An 18,035-nucleotide genomic window follows, 5' to 3' on the forward strand; every position below is an offset into this window, starting at 1 on the left:
TGTCTTTTGATGTATTTCCTCATTTACATACGACATTACGTGTGTGTGTATGTGTGTGTGTGTGTGTGTGTGTGTTTCCACCCACCGTTCTCTAAGGCAAGTAGTCTGGTTTTCCTCATATAAAGTTATCCACCATCATTGCATCAAACGACTGTGGTGCTCTTCAGCCTCACCTGTGAAACTAATCCACTGTGTTCCCAGGTAGTAAAATGAAGAGGCTTAGACTGTAGGCATGCTATACACTTTAGACTATGCAAATACATCCCCCCCACAGACACACACACACCGGCCCTACCTGTTGGTAAGGACAGCCCTTACCTGTTACCGATGAACCTTCATCACTGAATCTTTTTAATCTATTTAAAGTGTTACAGCTGCTATTGCAGGAGTTGAAGCAGTAAACTGGACCAATCTTCATTAAGAAAATATCAACATATGAAGGCAGAGGGTGCTTTTAAAGTGCAGCAGTCTAAAGCTGCTCTGTGAGCAGTTCTGTGGGTCTTCTAGCTTGAGATAAAATGGGGGATCTTTTATTGCACATTTCTTCAAAATGCACCAGTATGGACGGTGTTTTCACATCTTTTGGTTTATACAGAAGACGAACAGCAAACCTAGAGGAGGATAAATATAATAGGCAAAATATAATGAAGCTCGTATGTGCAGTCTGTACACTGTACATGATGGGGTACATCTGCAATTCTCAGAGGCTGAGAGAAAAGGGGAGGTAGGAGGGTGAGGATGAAAAAAATTATAATTTTAATCAGAAAATTATCAATAATTATGTCAATTATCTAAAAATGTCCACTGTTTGTTTTTATTTCTATTTTTTTTTCTAATTGTTTATCAAATTTATTTCTATTTTATTTTTTATATTTTTACTCTATTTTATTATTTCTTCTCTTCATTTCTCTTTTTTTTCACAATTTCTTTTATTTATTTATTTTCTACATTTTATACCGTCCTTCTACAATACAAGCACAGCTACTGATTTATTGTATTTGACTGTTCTGTTTCTCTGTATTCTTGTTTTATGCTGCAGCAGTTCAAATGGTATGAAGAACAGTTGCATGCACCCCCTCTACAGGCTACATGTGAGTGTAGATTTTTGTGAGCCAGGCTCCACTTTTTTAAACAGCTTTTAAGCTTTAAGTCGGAGACTTCAGTTGAAGTTTGGAGCAGCTCAATTAGGGTTTGAGGAAATTTAATTAGAATTTAATTGATGATAGTCAAGGTTAAATTGCAGCCAGCTGAATGGTCTGATGTGTGACTGTTTTCATCAGAGATTAGATAATAGTTTTCACTGTCTGACACTTCGTCCCTGTTGTCCGCAGTCAGCTGTTTAGTTGGCAGGAAATGTGGACGTTTGAGGCCACGTGTACATGAGGGCATCTGTCCTGTTCGTCTGGTCGAGCTGCCCATGTTGTTCCAACGGCACCAGAGAAAAGCCACAAATATTTCACTTTCATTGTGAACAACTGACAGTGAGTTAGCAGGTGTTTCGTCACGTCTACATTCTGACAAGCTGGAGGTTCTGTGTGACACTGGACTGTGCTAATATCAATGTTAAAGGCATCAACACACCAGGTTATAGCCACGAGCAGTTTTATGTTCCCTTGGTCGCATTTATGGTTTAATGAGTCAGACAGGGAGCTTGTTTCCTCGTCGCATCTGAGTCAGACCATTAACATTTATTGGTGTCCTTTTACCCCCCCTCCCCTGACCTTTGAGTAAGATGAAATCCAATATCCGGACTCACACTTTCATTTTTTATTGCTGCAGCTCAGCCAAAGTAACTCCAAAAACCCTGATTGATTATTCTGTGCTCCACTTTTAGGAGCTAGTGCTGCCCTCAGGTGCCTTTGGTAAAGTCAAGTTGCAAAGATATGTCCTTTCTTTCTTTCGTTCTTTCTTTCTTTCTCCTAAATTTGACATTTCTCTTATTTTAGAAACAAAACATACAGCAAGGCTGCAGCAAGGTGAAAATATGCCTTAGTCAGCAACAAAAAACAACAATGCATTCAAAGGAAGCATAAACAGAGAGCAATTAAATGAATATACTTTAAAATAAAACATATCAAACACTAACATTAAAATACATCATTTACCGTTTCCTTTTAGTATTAATATTTGACACAGCTTGCTGGTTGAAACAGATAAAAAAGTGCTGTTACCAATTATACTGGACATCTAATGCTGTACAGAGGACATTATAATGTAGAAGAATACAAAATAAAGAAATAACCTCACATTTTTCAGTTTTCATAATTTTCATATTGATCAGATTTGGCCAACTGAATACATAATTATTTGGCTTGCAGATAATAATGGCACATTTCCCATTGCACTTAAAAGCAGCTTATTTCACAGCTCCTCTATAGCTGAATATGCATAACATGTAACATAAAAGTGGGACAAGTAAGAATTTATATTTATAAGATGGGAAAGCAGCCCAGGGAGTGTCATTTTTAAACATTTTCTTTATATAAAGGCAGTTCTCAGGTATAACACGTGGTGGCGGTAGTGCCCCATTTAGTTGATCTTCAAAAAATAAGAAGAAGAAGGAGAAGAAGAAGAACCAGAAGAAGAAGAAGAGGCACAACCCGGAAGTTTGTCGCACAGTGCTGACGGTTCGTTGCATCCAGAGCATCTCTGAAACAACCCTGTCCTCCCTTTATATTTCATACTATAATGTTAAGAGTTTTATGCCGTGTTAAACATGTGTAACCGCGGATAGCTGCACGATAAAGAGCGGGCGGACTGAGTGATGGAGACGGCGCAGTTTGGCTTAATCTATCCTCGGAGAGTCCTCTGATGCACCATGATCCCTGTGTCTCTGCTGGTGTGTGTGATGGCAGGCTGGTGTGCTGTCTATCTCGCCGACACACTGCTGAAGGTGAGCTTATGTTTATGTTGTGTCTTTTGGTGTTAAATGAGATGTCAGCTAGCTTACAGCGAGAAATTAGGCCGTCAACATTAGCTAACGCTTGTCTTAACGTACCACAATACATCTATATTTGTTTTGATTGAGGAGCTGTGACTTCCATGTTTTCTAGCCAGGAGGAACAATTTTCTCCTATTATTATGGTTCTTTTCATCATAGTGACCCTTTTGAATGTAGTAATAAATGTGGTTAGTGACAGCCACAGAAGTAGACAAAAAACCATTATGTTGATTTCAAAACATGGGATATTATAAACAAAAGTTAGACATAATGTATTGTAGTATAAACCATTAACCTATTGTAGTATAAACCATTAACCTATTGTAGTATAAACTATTAACTACAAATGGCCAATTTGTCACACTGACCAACATTACAGACGAAATACAAGAAGATACCCCAAGAAGTATCACCAGTGAAAGATTACATTTTAAAAATCCAATTAACATACACCTCTAGTCCATAAAAACAAAGCCTTAATGATTACTAACAATGTTGTGTTAGCAACACAGTAGCCTCAAACAGCTAGCATAAATGCTATCATGGTTAGCAAAAACACTAAATTAAATTAAATTCAATTAAATTAATAGATAAAAATGTTAAACCCAAAACAGCTGCGCTAAAACAGTACTCACAGGTGACGGTCTGAAAGGATATTAGGAGCAGATAAAAGATTTCTGTCCATGTTTGCTTGGCCACATATTTGACAAAATGCTAGATGTGCCGTTATCGCCGTCAGTTAGAACTCCAGTGGAACGTTGCCAGGGGTGGTTGCCACAGCAACAGAACGTTCCGGCGCGGGTTCCAGCTGAAACTTCCTCCATTCTGATGCTGATGTCATCAGTGAAATTCATTAGACTGAAAACTCTTCAGCTAACTCGTGAATTTGTGTTGTGTAATGGACAATAACCCATTTTGGGATTGCAGAAATATTCCCAAGTGTGTGCTGGTCTTTAAATACCAAAACAATTCTTACTGCATCATTATGTAATGTAGTAACAGTGAGTGGGTGGGAGTCCCCTTCCATTGGCTGTTGTCTATTTTTTGTTGCCCTTTGGTGATGTAGCCGCTACATTAAAGGCTTTTTAGCTACTACAATCAAGGTTTTTATTAATCCCTTCCTTGTTTTTAGATTTTTATATTTGGAGCATCTGGATTGTCTACTTGTTTGTAGCACTTTTCCCTGTTTTTTTTTTTTTATCTTTGTTTGATGACACAGCACCCAGTCATCTCCTTTTCCTATATATTTGAGGTAATTTGAATCACTCAGTTTATAGAGAAGACTGACAGACTTATTTTTTCAATTGTAAAAATGTCCCACTCATTATATATCTGGGTAACGATTCATCAGTGACTGAATTTAAAGGATCCCTCACCAAAAATGTGTGCTCATATAAAAAATGGATATTGGACAATATATCATTAACTACCCTACCAAATAGCAATACTATATTGTATTTGCATCAAAAATCCAGTATTGGCTGGGCTCTCATCCCATCACTTATGACAAATGAAAACTTCAGGACTGCACTGAGTGAGTTATTGCACTCTTTGATAACTTTTTCCACTTTTCCATCGACTCCCACCAGTCGTCAGTGACACATCGGATCAGCTACGAGTCATGGCTGGCGAGTCGAGGGCTGATGTTGTCTCCTTTCCATGTGAGATGGCAAACCACCATGTTCAACCGGCTGTTTGCGTACTGCGCTCGCATCAACCCCCGAGCCCTCTACCTGTGGTGAGAACTACTGTTTATTTAATAAACTACACTTAACTGGAACGCTCCCTGCTTTTGTACTTTTTATGATACACTTTTACTAACAGAAATGAAACCATTACAGACGTCAAACAGATCTGACTTTCTGCATTGACATAAGAAAAGGTTATTGATGTAAGTACATGTTTTGGAACCAGTATGACTGCCAAAGTAGATGTATTTGCATTATTTGATTGGTACCCAGCCATATATAAATTAATTTCCATGTCAAAGCTACAACACTTGCTGAAGTATCACTCAGGGTTGCTTACCATTTGCCTACAGAGCTGCTAAAAACTGCAATCTTCTTACTCATGACATTGTTAGTGTCCAACTGTCACCATCACTCAACATAAGTGCTACAGTGACGATTTTCTCATTAGTTAAGGAACAAGTGGGCCAGTCTGCTAAAATCTTGATATTGCCTTTTCTGGACTTGCTTGCCAGCTTATATTTTATTTTCAGATGGATCTGTCACAATTATAGGGTTACACAAAAATTCAATCAAATTGCATCACTTGAAGAGACTGTTGTGTTGTGTTTATATTTTTACCACTCCCAGGTTCAACAGTGGTCTGGTGTTTGGTATAGTTGCCATGCTGGGATCAGTGGTGCTGCTGACAAAGACGCTGCAACAGACGCTGGCTCAGATGACCACAGACAACCCTCGGATAGGAGGTCAGCAAGCCCTGCAGGTGGTGGTAGGTACACACTGAACTGGATCTTTACAAGCTTTTATAAGTAAGTCACAATATGTGAATTAAGGAATAACTCTGGCTACTGACAGGCTCAGATTGTTATTTGAAGTGTCTGGCAACATTACAGAAAGGATGTGTACCAGTAAGATCCTTTTTGCTTAACCAGAAACAGCCATTTATCTCGATGATTAAAACCCACCAGATTCCATTTATTAAAAACTGTAATTTTATCTCGCAGAGCACAGGAGTTGCTGCGCCAATGGTGCCTTGATCTGCATGTTTGTTTGTGTTATTCTCTGTTACACAAACATTGTGTTTGATCCGAACTAACCCTTTAAAACACCAAAGGCACACAATTGCGAAAACAAAGTAGCCAATCGAGACAGTGGTTGACCAGCAGCTCCTGTGTAAAATGACTGTTTTTGTCAATGGAGTCTGGTGGCTTTGAATCGAGCAATAAACAGCTATTTCTGGTCAGACAAAAAACAATCTTACAGGTCTATAAATGCAGGGATCCATTCTGTAATGTTGTCAGACACTTTGAATAACAATGTTAGGTTGTCAGAGGCAAACAAGCTCTTTTAGTGGACATACTCTGATCTGGTGCAATTGCCCTAAAGGATTACATTATAGCCATTGTAGCTCAGTTGCCACCCATTCTCATTTGTCAGCTGAAATGATCTACTGGACCTATTCCAAAAGTTTCTATACCTAGTAGTCATTTCTAACCCAAAATATGTTAGAATACGGCCCAGGTTTATAAATAACAGAGCTATCCTTCGTTAAGTTTAAATACAGTAAACAGAAATATGATGAATTGTCTGCAAGTTTCAGTGTCTTTAAACAACATGAAAATGTTCCAGGCTGCTGTTGTGAAACATCGAGACAGCCATGATTTTCTTTCGAGATTTGTAAAACATTGTGTGTTTTTTCAGCGTACATGGTCGGAGATTTACTGGAGTTCGGAGCATAAATGTCCTTGAACTTCATACAAAGCCTGTAATATTCAAATGAGGAGGCGAGAAGTGCCCCCAATAATGAGAAGGGCTTTTATTTAGCATTTTCCTCCTCTTCACTTTCTATTCATTTAGGTGTCAAATAGCCATGCATTAATGTGAGCGCTATCCCCAGTGGACCACTGCAGATGATTCATGGGAAGCTATTAGTGGGCCATTTATAAGTATTCAGTGCGCGGCACAAAAAGCACCGCACAGCCAGTGGAGGAGGAAAATGCTGACCACACAGAAAACCACAGCATCAGCAAAACATAGGACAATTAATTTGAGGAAGGGAGCAAAAAAGAGTGGGATGGAAGTTTTAAATACACCTTGGTAATACAAATGTTGTGTTTATCTGCTAAATGTCCAGTGCAAATATATTATTTCGTAGTTTAGTAAAATTTTCTCCAACAAATACTCATAAAAATCATGGCAAAGAGGAAAAAAAACATCCATGAAACAAGTTGATATTTCACCCCGCAGATGACTGATGTTGTGTTTCGGTATCTCACTTGTGTGTTGCTCTTCTTCTTTTTTTGGTCTCGGGTGTCTTTAGGTCCCTGGTGTCAATCTGCCCACCAGTCAGCTGGCCTACTTCTTCATCGCCCTGCTGCTCAGCGGAGTTATACATGAGCTGGGCCATGCCGTGGCAGCATTGAGGTAGAACACACACACACGCGTTTTCACTACATATCTATTACCATGACAACCAGCAGAGAGAAGAGCTCCCAAAGGCCATTAAGACTGGGAGGTGACCAATGTGACTAATCTCTACATCTCATCCCACCCCTCCTATTCACTTGTGCTTAGGCTCATTATTTTCTGATTTTACTCGTCAAAACTACATCATTGTGTTAAAAAAAATCACAGAATTGACAAAAACAGTGGATTGAACAATGTCAGCTGCTATTCATCTTATGCATTTCACGACAAGGAAGAGCTTTTTGTCTTTTAACTTAATGTTTTAGCGTGTCTTAGCGTTTTGGAGTTATACAAATGCTGCTTGTGATCACCATGCGTCTTGGCAAATATTTGCCCGGTCTTAGTCTTATAATGTAAAGTACAGCATTAAGGGCTGCCTGACAAGTTGTTGACTGAGTAGTACATTTTAGTACTGCGCATGACGTATTATATAGATGGGTGAAAAGTTATATTTATATACATAATTCATATTCATAAATCATCGTCCAGACCAGGTTTAGTGATCATTTGTGGCTTCAGTTTACTGTTGCCAAACGGGAGCAACAGGAAGTTAAAAGACAAAACAAGTTTTCTTGTAAATTGTGATCTTTTTCAAGCTGGTTTGGTGTGATCCTGTTCTGTTCATGTTGTGCTCTGAACACTTGCAGCAGAGAATAGTGTGCTGGTGTTGGATCCTATGACTCATATTAAGTGGCTGATTTAGAAAATAAGTTTTCAAGGCCTTTTTAATATGCTCTCTTATTCTTTTGTGCCTCTTTTGATTTTTCTTCCTGCGGCAGGGAGCAAGTCCGAGTGAATGGCTTCGGCATGTTTATGTTTGTGGTGTATCCCGGTGCGTTTGTGGACCTCTTCACCACCCACCTCAACCTCATATCACCCACCCAGCAGCTCCGCATCTTCTGTGCCGGTAAGTTTTTCTTTTCTTTTTTTTTTTTTACCCAGCGATCACTTCCGCTGGCAGAGATGATAATCCTGATTATTTTTCCAGCTAATGTGATCACAGCTATTAATCACAATTATTTCAAGCATTTGGTTAAATACTCATTTCTGTTTTGCTAGTGAAGGTCACTCTGAGGTCTTTCATTTCTGAACACCAGACAGCTGCTTCACATCAAATCATTTTCACTCTGCAATTAAGAAAATTAGATTTTAATGAATGGATTGGTACAGCTGGCAATTATTCACGCATGAATGCGACAGATCTTCCCCATAGGCCACCGTAAGGGACGTCAGTGGGAGCCACTTAAAGAGTGATTATTTTCAATGCAGTTTGGTCAAGAAGAATATTTAAGTTTTTTGATTAGACAGCAGCCAAGAGGGCAACTTCAAGCAGCAGAAAATGATTATATGATACAAATTGCTGCCAAAACAACATTATATGAACCCAACAATCAAGAGTGAAAAGATCAGCTAGAGAAAAGGGACAGTTCCCTCTTTTTCTGACAGATTCTTGCAAAAGAATAGAACTAGGTGCCGTAGAAATCCAATATATCCGATCCATAGTCTCACTTTGAACCACATAGTCTGTCGTCATTATGAATTGTTCTGTAGGTTTGTTGATTAAGTATAGTTGATAATTAAACATATGATTAATGTTTACAATTTGAATATCTCTTTAATATTGTGAGTTGTGTTTGCTGTGTTAGCTCATATGAAGGTTTATAAAGGTTTTGTGCAGATTTCTGTCAGTTTTACTGTTGCTGATGACTTAAAGTGCTGAGAGCAGGATCCAATGCACATTTCATGGGAGCAGGCGGTTTGAATTTTGCTGCCGGCAGCAGTGGGTGGTCAAGAAATAAGCAGGATTAAGCAGACTGCAGGATGTCTGCAGGATGAAAATTACAGAAATGAGTTATTTTATGTGGATGGATTCAATGATCTTGAAATAACCCCTGGTTAATTAAGAGTAAACACCACAAGAACAGATTGGATATTAAACAAGTCCCCTTACATGACTGTGAACAAGACTGAACCTGAGTGCGTTCAATGATGTTGCCGTGGATACACATAGAAGGTACGGTGGCTCATAATGACCAAACAGGGCAAGTGGGTGGTTTGTCTGTCTTTGGAGCAGTTTAGCTGACTGATTGTTTGGGTTGGCTGATGCTCTCTGGGTTACCAAGGTCACTGTAGATAGAAGATAGCTGTGCTGTGCTACAGACGTCACAAGATAGACTGTCACGAGTTGATGGTGACCTGGAGATCCATATAACGTGATCAGGGGTGACGTGAATGGACATAGTTCATAGAGAGCCATTGGAGTAGTCACATATATTTGTGGTGCATGTAGAATGACCACATTTGGGTATGGAGTAATTTTGACATGCTGAGCAGGGGCTAAAAGGACGATCACCTGAAGCAGCCTCCAGAACTGAGGTGGCATCATTTGATGTTCATACTCTGTTGCTACTGTTTCTGTTCTCCTCCGCGGAGCATCAATAAACATTGCTGCGTAAGATATCAAGGTCTCCTCACAGTCAGAGCTAACCAGGGTCAGACTCCATCACATGTCTCACTAACCAGAGAATAACTATAAATGAGCTTTCATCTATTCAGGAACAGTCATCATTTCACTTAATGTGACCTTCTCTAAACCTTTGAATGCACATGTCCAACTGTTCAGTGTCTCAGTACTTTCTGCACCAGCTGCTGTTCTCTAACAAGAAGCTTAACAGCAACATTCACAACAGGTTTGATCCATGAATCCACCAATACATTTCCTGCTTCAGTTAGAATTGGTATTTAAACAGTCCTCCTCATCCTGCTGTTCACATTCTGACATCATGAGACCAAGACGACACCTAACAGTTGATCAGCAGCACCTCAACACTGGAGGCTTCAAACAGGAAGTCCTCAGACGGAGGTGTTCACTGAGCTTAGAGGGTCACAGAGTGTCATCAGGAGGTTGGAACAGTGATACAGAGACTGGAAGAGTCACAGAAAGGAGAGGAGTGGACGTCCTTTGGCCACATCCCAATTTATTGAGACACTGAACATGTTTTGTTGTGGTATACCTACCACTGTTGGTAGATTTTCTTCAAATAAATTGTTTAAGATGAATAAAACTACGATTGCATGCTTCTACTTAAATGCCCTACTTTCATGATATAATATCACTGTAGCATTCACTTTTTACATTTTCCATATATTTCACCTGAAAGTCGAATATCCCTAACTTTTTGTGAGTAGTGTATATGTTTTAAGCTGCATGTTCTCTGTCTGTCTCTCTGTCAGAGAAATGCATTGGTTATCCTGCAAAAACAGGGAAATGGATGGCGGGATGATTTGGTGGTTTGAGACTCTAAGTGAGAGCATGCCTCTTAATAACAATGCAGAGTTACTAACTGGCACTTCCTCTGTGCTGTGAGGAGCCTTTAGAGGGCAGCGAAGAGCTTCTGCAAAATCATCTGTCTTTTACCAGATCGGAGCTCCTCCAGGCTTATCCTCTGCCTAATGTGACGTGAAAATAACTGGGGTGGTTTACTGCAGGCACCACACCGAGACGTCCACTCCGGTCATATGACAAACCAGAGAGAGAGGGAGAGAAAGATGCTGTTCCCATCAGGGAGTGGTGACATAACAGCATGCTGTGTTTATTTATCTGCGTCTGTCTCACCTCACAGCAGAGATTGCTCTGTACGCAGGGGGGGGCTTTCTCACATAACATGTTTATTATTTAGTCCTGCACAGATTGGTGACGCAACTTTAATAGTTTGTTTATTGTATAGAGTCAATATTTAGGCCTGAATTTAAAATCTTCTGAAGCATCTGAGATTTTTCCACTGTAGATTTTTTTTCCACTGTAATTTGGATGTGGAAAGCAGCGATTCTTGCATATTTCCGAGATGTTTTTTTCCCAGGAGAAAAGAATTTCCTCAAACTACCTTCAGCTGTTCATTTCCTCCTGCTGCTCGATGCTGCTGCCACCACAGTTTGAAGGATGGCTTTGCATGTTTTTGATGTTTGAGGAAAATACGACTCCAAACTTGTGCCTTCACCTCAGCCCCTTGTGTGGTTTTGGCAGACTGTGGCGTCTTGCATAATTAAGATAGTATAGAGGGTTATTTTTAGTGGGCAGTGGTTTCTGCTTTGCCGCGACATCCTACAGTCTGAATATATCTGAGAACATGGTTGTTACAACAGCGTACATACAGTAGAGTATCCAGGGCCTAGTATTCAATTCTGGTATTACTGTTTCCTTCCCAGTAGCTTAAATCTTCTTCTTATTTGTTATATTCATTTGATGCATCCAAGTCATTCATATCAATTTGAAATCAAATTTTTCAAAGTTGATTTCAGATCTTAAGCATAAAACTAAACTCACCTGAGCCCAAACTAAGAAAATGTATAAATCTAAACTAGAACGGACAATTTAGAGTAAATGTTTCTGTTTTCTTTCTCCAGGAGTGTGGCACAACTTTGTTCTGTGTGTGGCAGCGTTAGCCTTCCTCTTCCTGTTGCCCCTCTTTCTGTTCCCCATGTACTTCACCGGAGCCGGGGCACTGGTCACCGAGGTTGTCCAGGTCAGTGAAGCAGCTTTCCCCATGTGAATCATTATCTTATTTACTTCTGCCTAAATATTTACCCTAGTAAGGTACACTGTGAGGAGGAGTTTGTTTCCAGGCTAACCTTTATGCAACAATATGATGTAATAACCCTTGATGTGTAGCATCACCATCAAAGGTGTCGCTGGTTTACCACTGCAGAATGTTTTCCAATGTGACAGTCATCAATAACCTTTATTTATCTGTGTCAGGTTGGTGGGGCGTGGATTATTCTTTCCATTATTGCCCCCTGCACATTCACACAGAGAGTAACTCACACAGCCACAGTTGGTCGCTCAAGTAGTTTGACGTATTGGCAATAGTTGTCAGGGGAAAGTGTATTTGTTAATCCCTGTCCGATTCCTCCCTAAAGCTGCAGGATTCAATCTTTCACGTGACTTTCTTTGGAGCAGGGCTCTGCGGCTGACGGTCCCAGGGGTCTGTCAGTCGGGGACATAGTGACGGGGCTGGAGGACTGTCCTGTCAGGGGAGTGGAGGAGTGGAGCAGCTGCCTGTCTCACCTCTCTCACACCCCGCAGACTGGATACTGTGTCCCTGTCGCCAGCCTGCAGCCCAGCTGGGCCCACGGACGACGTGAGTGCGCCGCTCTTACGGTGTGATTATAAACAAGTGGAAACAAAACCTTAGTTATAGTGCTAGTACTACCAGTAAGAGAGAAGTTAGTTTCATTGTAGTAGCAAATTTTTCCTTTTGTACTTTTTTTTACTGTTCAATTATAATCAGTTCATATCAATCCAAATGTTTTTTATTGTGTGATCACTTCAGCGTGAGGTCAAACCCACAGAGCAGCAGTGGGGGCTGTGATTGGCCAGCTGTAAGTCATGTGTGTGAGGTCAGAGAGCAACAGTTGGCCAGTCACAGATCCTGTTGCTCCTCTGTAGTCTTACAGTATTACAGACAAAATCAGACCTCATAGTTAAAGGATCATTTCTTTATCAAAATGCCGTAATATCCCCCAGAGCAGTGATGAGCGGACGAGCCAGTCCTCAGAACATTAGTGTAAAATGACTTCCAGCTTCTCACAAGTGAGGATTTACTGTTTTTCTTTTACATATATAACAATGAATTAAACATCTTTAGGTGTTGTTTGGTTAATCTGACAAGACAAGCAAATTAAATGAATCACTGTGGACGTAAAGGTATTTGTCACTATTATTTAACATAGAATAACTCATAAGAAGATGATTTTGGTTGAAGCCCTGATTTCATTTTATCCTAAAGATCTTCCCTCCATTGTGCCATCGTATGAAACATTTTCTTTTTCACCACAGGAAGTGTTAAATTTACATCCTTTCTGTTTCTACGTTTTGAATCTGCTGCTGTGTGATGATGAAGATGATGAAGATTCAGGATTTGCTGCAGACTGACTGTATTTGTGTATGAGAAAAAAAACAAAAAACCTCAGTGACATCTATTTTTGTGTGTGTTATGATGTGATGTGTTTTTTTTCAGCCTAACACACACACACACACACACACACACACACACACACACACACACACACAAATCTAATCAGTCTGTCCGTCTCTCCCCCACTTATTTCTTTTCTTCTCTCTCAGCTTACAAGCGTCTGGATGGAACGATGGACTGCTGCAGCAACAACAGCCTGACAGACCTCTGTTTCTCATACATGAAAACACCGGGCAGGAACAGCAGAGAGAGAGAGGTGACACACACACACACACACACACACACTTTTTATGACTTGCTTCATCATATGAGCAGGTTTCCAACCCTTTTAGACAGTCAGTAGTATTTATATTTCTTCCTTTATTAGATTCAGTTCCCCTTTATTCCCATTCCGTGCTACTTGCAGCTGCATGAGTTCAGAACAGCTATGAATGTAAAATAAACTCATTCAACAATATTTCCTCTTGATTTACTTACGTTTTGCTGTATGTTGGCTGCAAAATATCACACATTTTGTGTGGCGGTGTTGCAAACGTGCTTTAAAAAAGGGCAGACCAGTGCCATAAATGAACATATGACTAGGAAGTACAAGATTAAAAGTGGTCTGTCTATATGAAGATACTGTGGTGTGCAATTATCTTTATTATTTTGAAACTGTAACAAATTTGAATAAAGAGTAATCTTTGCTTTAAATTTAAAGAAATGTGTCATTTTTAACTTTGTCTTGTGTAGAGGTAAATTAGTTTAGGTTTATAAAATGTCAGAAAACGGTGGAAAATCAGATCGGTGTTTCCCAAAGCCAAAGATGACGTCCCAAAGACAATCAGTCTACTGTCATAGAGGAGAAAATAAACCAGGAATATTCACATTTAAGAAGCTGGAATCAGTGAATTTAAGTTTATTTCTTTAAAAAAATCACTCAAACTGATAAATCGATTATCAAAACAGTTGGCGATTATCGTAATAGTTGACAAATGCAGCTCACTGAGGGGTGTTCAAACTGTGCACACCACTGTATATGAAAAGGAAAACAATGCAGCTCACATTGCCCACGGCGATGTATGCACAAGAAAGCCAGCATCAGGAAAAGTTCAACTCTTTAAGTCAAAAATCGTGCTCTCCTTCCTGTTAATTCCCGCTGACTCGTCATATTTCTTGTATTTGCATTCCCTCTGTAACCCTGCAGCTGCAGTATGCCTGCATGCCGGTACGTAAGATGGTGACGGGGACGCGAGTGTGTCGCACCGACGACGACTGCACCGCACACTCCCACACCGCCAGCGTTTGCGTCACTCCCTCTCTGGAGAACCAGACTCGCTTCATCCGTGTCACACATCCGCCCAACACGCACATGCTGTTCGTGGGGTATCCGCCGCACCTCCAGTACTCTGGTACGTACAGTGTGTTCCCCTCCCTTCTTCCTGTTTAGTTAATGATTTCACACACGAGTTTAAACGCCCAGAGAGCATCTTAAACTTCTCATTTGTAACTTTACAGGAAAAAGTTATTCCTCTTTTTTACATATTGAAGCAAAATGTGTTTGTAATTTGAGTGCAGACATTGAGACGAGGTGGGAGGAGTTTGTACCTGTGATATTCATATAATTGGTGTTTATGAAGTAGCTGTAGAGCTGACTCTCCTCAGCCCTAAATGAGCCCCAATGAGTGTCAATAGAGGCTTGTTGTCTCGCCTCATCTAACGTGTTGAAAACTGTACAGCCACAGTGTTTGTATAGAGTCCTGCAGAGTGATTTGTCACTCCTCCCGTGTCCTGTCTTTCCCCAGTGAGTCTGACCAACTTCGTCCCCCGCTTTGGTTTCCTCCACCTGGATCTGCCCGTCTTCTTGGAGACCTTCTGCAAGTATCCTCTCATGTTTAAAAAAACCAGCGGTCGTATTTAGATGATAGATGTATGAGGAGCTGACTTCAGAAAGGTGAACTCCACCTCTTTTAAAAGATAGACGGATGATATAAGTCTTTGTTTGACAAAGCACTGTCTGCCCTCTCAAATGGTTCTATATTTGCAAGACTGAGTGGCCTGTAGTAATATTCAAAGTTCTAACATTTTCCTCCACAATCAAGAGGCCTGATGCACTTCACATGTCTGACGCCTGCTAGTCGGAGCATGAATGGCTGATTCAGGTTTAATTTAAATCTTTCTCTGTGAACAAAAGAAGTGCTTGAAAGGTCAAAATTTTGAAATTGTTGTCGTAATCACTTGTAATTTTTCTGCTCTGTACAGCGAAAATGTTTCACTCTAGATGTTTTAAAATGACTGATTTAGCTTTGAAGCTGCTGTAATTTATGATTTTCTCACTTATTTCTGTTCACATTCTGTGACTCAGCTCAGAGCATGCAGTTGGCAGCAAGTGTCAGAGTGGGTAATATACCTGTGAAACATCAGTGTCTCACCACTGGGTCTGTTCAGAAGCTGCTTTAGGTCCTATCACATCATCTTCAAACTAACATCGACTACAAATCCTTTCAGTCCCCAGAAAGTAAGTGAAATTCGAATGTCTGCTATTCTACAACAACAGGTCAAGCTCCGCTTGCTGATGAAGAAAATGTGAAGTGACTGAAAGCTCAAGAACAGGTAGTAAACAGCAGGCAGAGTGTATTTAGCACAGTCGTATTATCCTTAACCCTCCTGTCTCTCAGATATGTGGTGTCCCTCTCTGGTGCGTTAGCAGTAGTAAACTCTGTGCCGTGCTTCGCTCTCGACGGTCAGTGGATGCTGAACGCCCTGCTGGAGGCCACGCTGGTAACTGTGGTAACAGACCATCAAAAGCGCGAGCTGATTGGTTTCTTCCTGCTGCTGGCGGGCAGCGCCCTGCTGGCAGCCAACGTGGCTCTGGGCCTGTGGATGGTCACGGCGCGGTAGCCACAGCGGTTAGCCACACCAGGCAAGACAAGAACTAAACGAATAAATCCTCATGTGGACTGAGAGTTGTTCTCTCAGGATGCATTTCGACACGTGTGGACCATTAAACTGTGAACATACAGGGAACAGGCTGCATTACCCAGCAGTGCTGCCCAGTTTCTGGAGACTGTTGATTATTACACTGCCTTTAAGGCTTTACTGGACCGCCAGGGAAAACAATAACTTCCACCTTGTTGCCACCATATACACAAAAGCACATTTACAAATGCATAATGCACTTGCTGAGAAGCACTGTCCCATGTGACTGTTTACAAAGACTGCACAATCTTTCCACATGTTAATACCTGTAATGTGTCTGAAGTTTTGAGAGAAAACAGTTTTTGAAGGGTTTGATTCCAAAATGCCATATTTGCCATATGTGAAACAACAGGGAGGTTTGTCGTCTTGGCTTCATTTTGTTGCAGAGAACAAAATTATTCCGAGACAAAAGAAGTTAGACTTTTATCAGCAAATGCATGGCAGTACCTTAAGTTTTGACTGCATATCACTGTTGGAAGAACTTAGCTACCTAATACTCATGTTTTAAAAGAACTGCCTCCTCACAGGAAAATACAAGGATTAGTTAATTCAATGTAAGGACTCCTATACAAGGTGCGTACAAGTGTCTTTCTCCTCCTTGGGCATTGCGGTGGAAAAACGTTTTTCTCAATGAACTTTTTTTTCCCCACTTCTTCTGGAAGTTTCATTTTTATTCTCTTGGCCTGTCACTGTCTGTGCTCTGCTTTGTGAAAACTGTGGAATAAAAGACTAATTTTATTTAAGAGCTTTTTTTTTTTTTACAAGCTGTCACTTGATTTAATAAGATGATTTGTTCTGTTTCAGCAACTGCATTTTCATATTTTGGTATTTTATGCCACTCTACTGAAGTACTGTCTTTGTCAAATGTGCCATTGGTGTGATTTGGAGGAAACCCTTTGGCAGACTCTTTACACCTGACGTAAACGTTTGTTCACCCATATATCCATCTGACTTACAGCTATGTGAGCCTGTGTTCAATCAGTGGGGCACACTGAAGTTGGGAAGTGTTAAGTATTGGAAGGAAAGTTGAAATGCTATTTCTTCAGAGTCATTTAAAAGTTGGAGCTTTTGTATTTGACAAGATTAGATCAGATTCGGCTTTAATTTGTCATTAAACGAGTGCAGTGTAACCTGACGCACCAGATGGTTTGTTGCAGAGAACTGTCTGTAGAAACAGTTTGTATAAAGAGGCAGGCACGCTTAAAAAAAAAACAAAAAAAAACTGGCAGGTGATTGTCTACCTACCTATCTACCTCTCAAACATCAACCAATCACAACGTGATATAATGTAGTAAAAAGCCAATTGAGACGAAGAAGTGCTGTTCTTTGCTTTTCTTTCAATGAAGAAATCCTCTCCAGTCCAGAAACAACTGATAGTTTAGCAGCATCTGTGCAAACCTACTTAGGCCTGAGCGAGCGAACAGATTTAAACCCTGCTTGTAGCTTAACGCCGATTGGTCTGAACCACTGCGGTTCGGCCACAAGCAAATAACTTGGAGCCTGGCAAGACGGATAGTGACGTGATCTTGTGAAAGGATCTTGTAGCATCTAACCAGAAAGACAAAACAGTCGAAAGTTCCTCAAACGGTTCTTAGTGATAATTTGTTTTTGTAAAGTGTGAAGTTAAATCTTTCTTTATGTCACATAGTTAATCCGTATTAACTTCATGGCCCTTATTAGTTTACTTGTCCTTTTTTATATTGCCCATTAACAGTAACAGTAACTGTTTCACTTGAAGAACGTCTCAATAAGGTCTTAAAATTGCCTCTGAAACATGCAGGTAGCCTGATGTGCCTCTCAGCAGACCACACCTTTCTAATTTTGTTCCCAACGTATTCTCAGCATGTTGGCTCATTGACTTCCTCAGACACTGAAACAAAAGCACACATGCTCCACATTTAGTAACAGCTCCAGACAGCAGTGTTAATTTAGTGTTTTCAGGGAGTCATGCAGTGATCATGTTTCCAGAGTGTGTGAGCGTGAGAGATGACACATGGCAATTTGGAT

General features: G+C 40.4%; 1 protein-coding gene across 2 annotated transcripts; it reads left to right on the forward strand.

The window, feature by feature from the left end:
• Positions 1-2,611: 2,611 nt before the first annotated feature.
• mbtps2 (membrane-bound transcription factor peptidase, site 2) lies at positions 2,612-16,766 on the forward strand. Of its 2 annotated transcripts, none has more exons than XM_070853212.1 (11): positions 2,612-2,893; positions 4,531-4,679; positions 5,260-5,398; positions 6,950-7,053; positions 7,875-8,002; positions 11,500-11,618; positions 12,053-12,233; positions 13,220-13,326; positions 14,257-14,461; positions 14,855-14,930; positions 15,728-16,766. In XM_070853212.1, the coding sequence occupies exons 1-11, from the start codon at positions 2,819-2,821 to the stop codon at positions 15,948-15,950; spliced, it is 1,506 nt and encodes a 501-aa protein (XP_070709313.1). In that variant the 5' UTR covers positions 2,612-2,818; the 3' UTR covers positions 15,951-16,766. The 2 variants fall into 2 exon arrangements, with proteins under 2 accessions (XP_070709313.1, XP_070709314.1); XM_070853213.1 differs by having other exon boundaries at positions 14,263-14,461.
• The last annotated feature ends 1,269 nt before the right edge of the window (positions 16,767-18,035 follow it).

Source organism: Pempheris klunzingeri, chromosome 21 (genome assembly GCF_042242105.1).
Source record: "Pempheris klunzingeri isolate RE-2024b chromosome 21, fPemKlu1.hap1, whole genome shotgun sequence".
Taxonomy (NCBI): domain Eukaryota; kingdom Metazoa; phylum Chordata; class Actinopteri; order Acropomatiformes; family Pempheridae; genus Pempheris; species Pempheris klunzingeri.

Coding starts and splice junctions, on each gene's coding strand:
- mbtps2 (XM_070853212.1), top strand. CDS start 2,819: ATGATCCCTGTGTCTCTGCTGGTGTGTGTGATGGCAGGCTGGTGTGCT. Junction 5,399..6,949: donor AGCAAGCCCTGCAGGTGGTG/GTAGGTACACAC, acceptor GGGTGTCTTTAG/GTCCCTGGTGTCAATCTGCC. Junction 8,003..11,499: donor GCTCCGCATCTTCTGTGCCG/GTAAGTTTTTCT, acceptor TTCTTTCTCCAG/GAGTGTGGCACAACTTTGTT.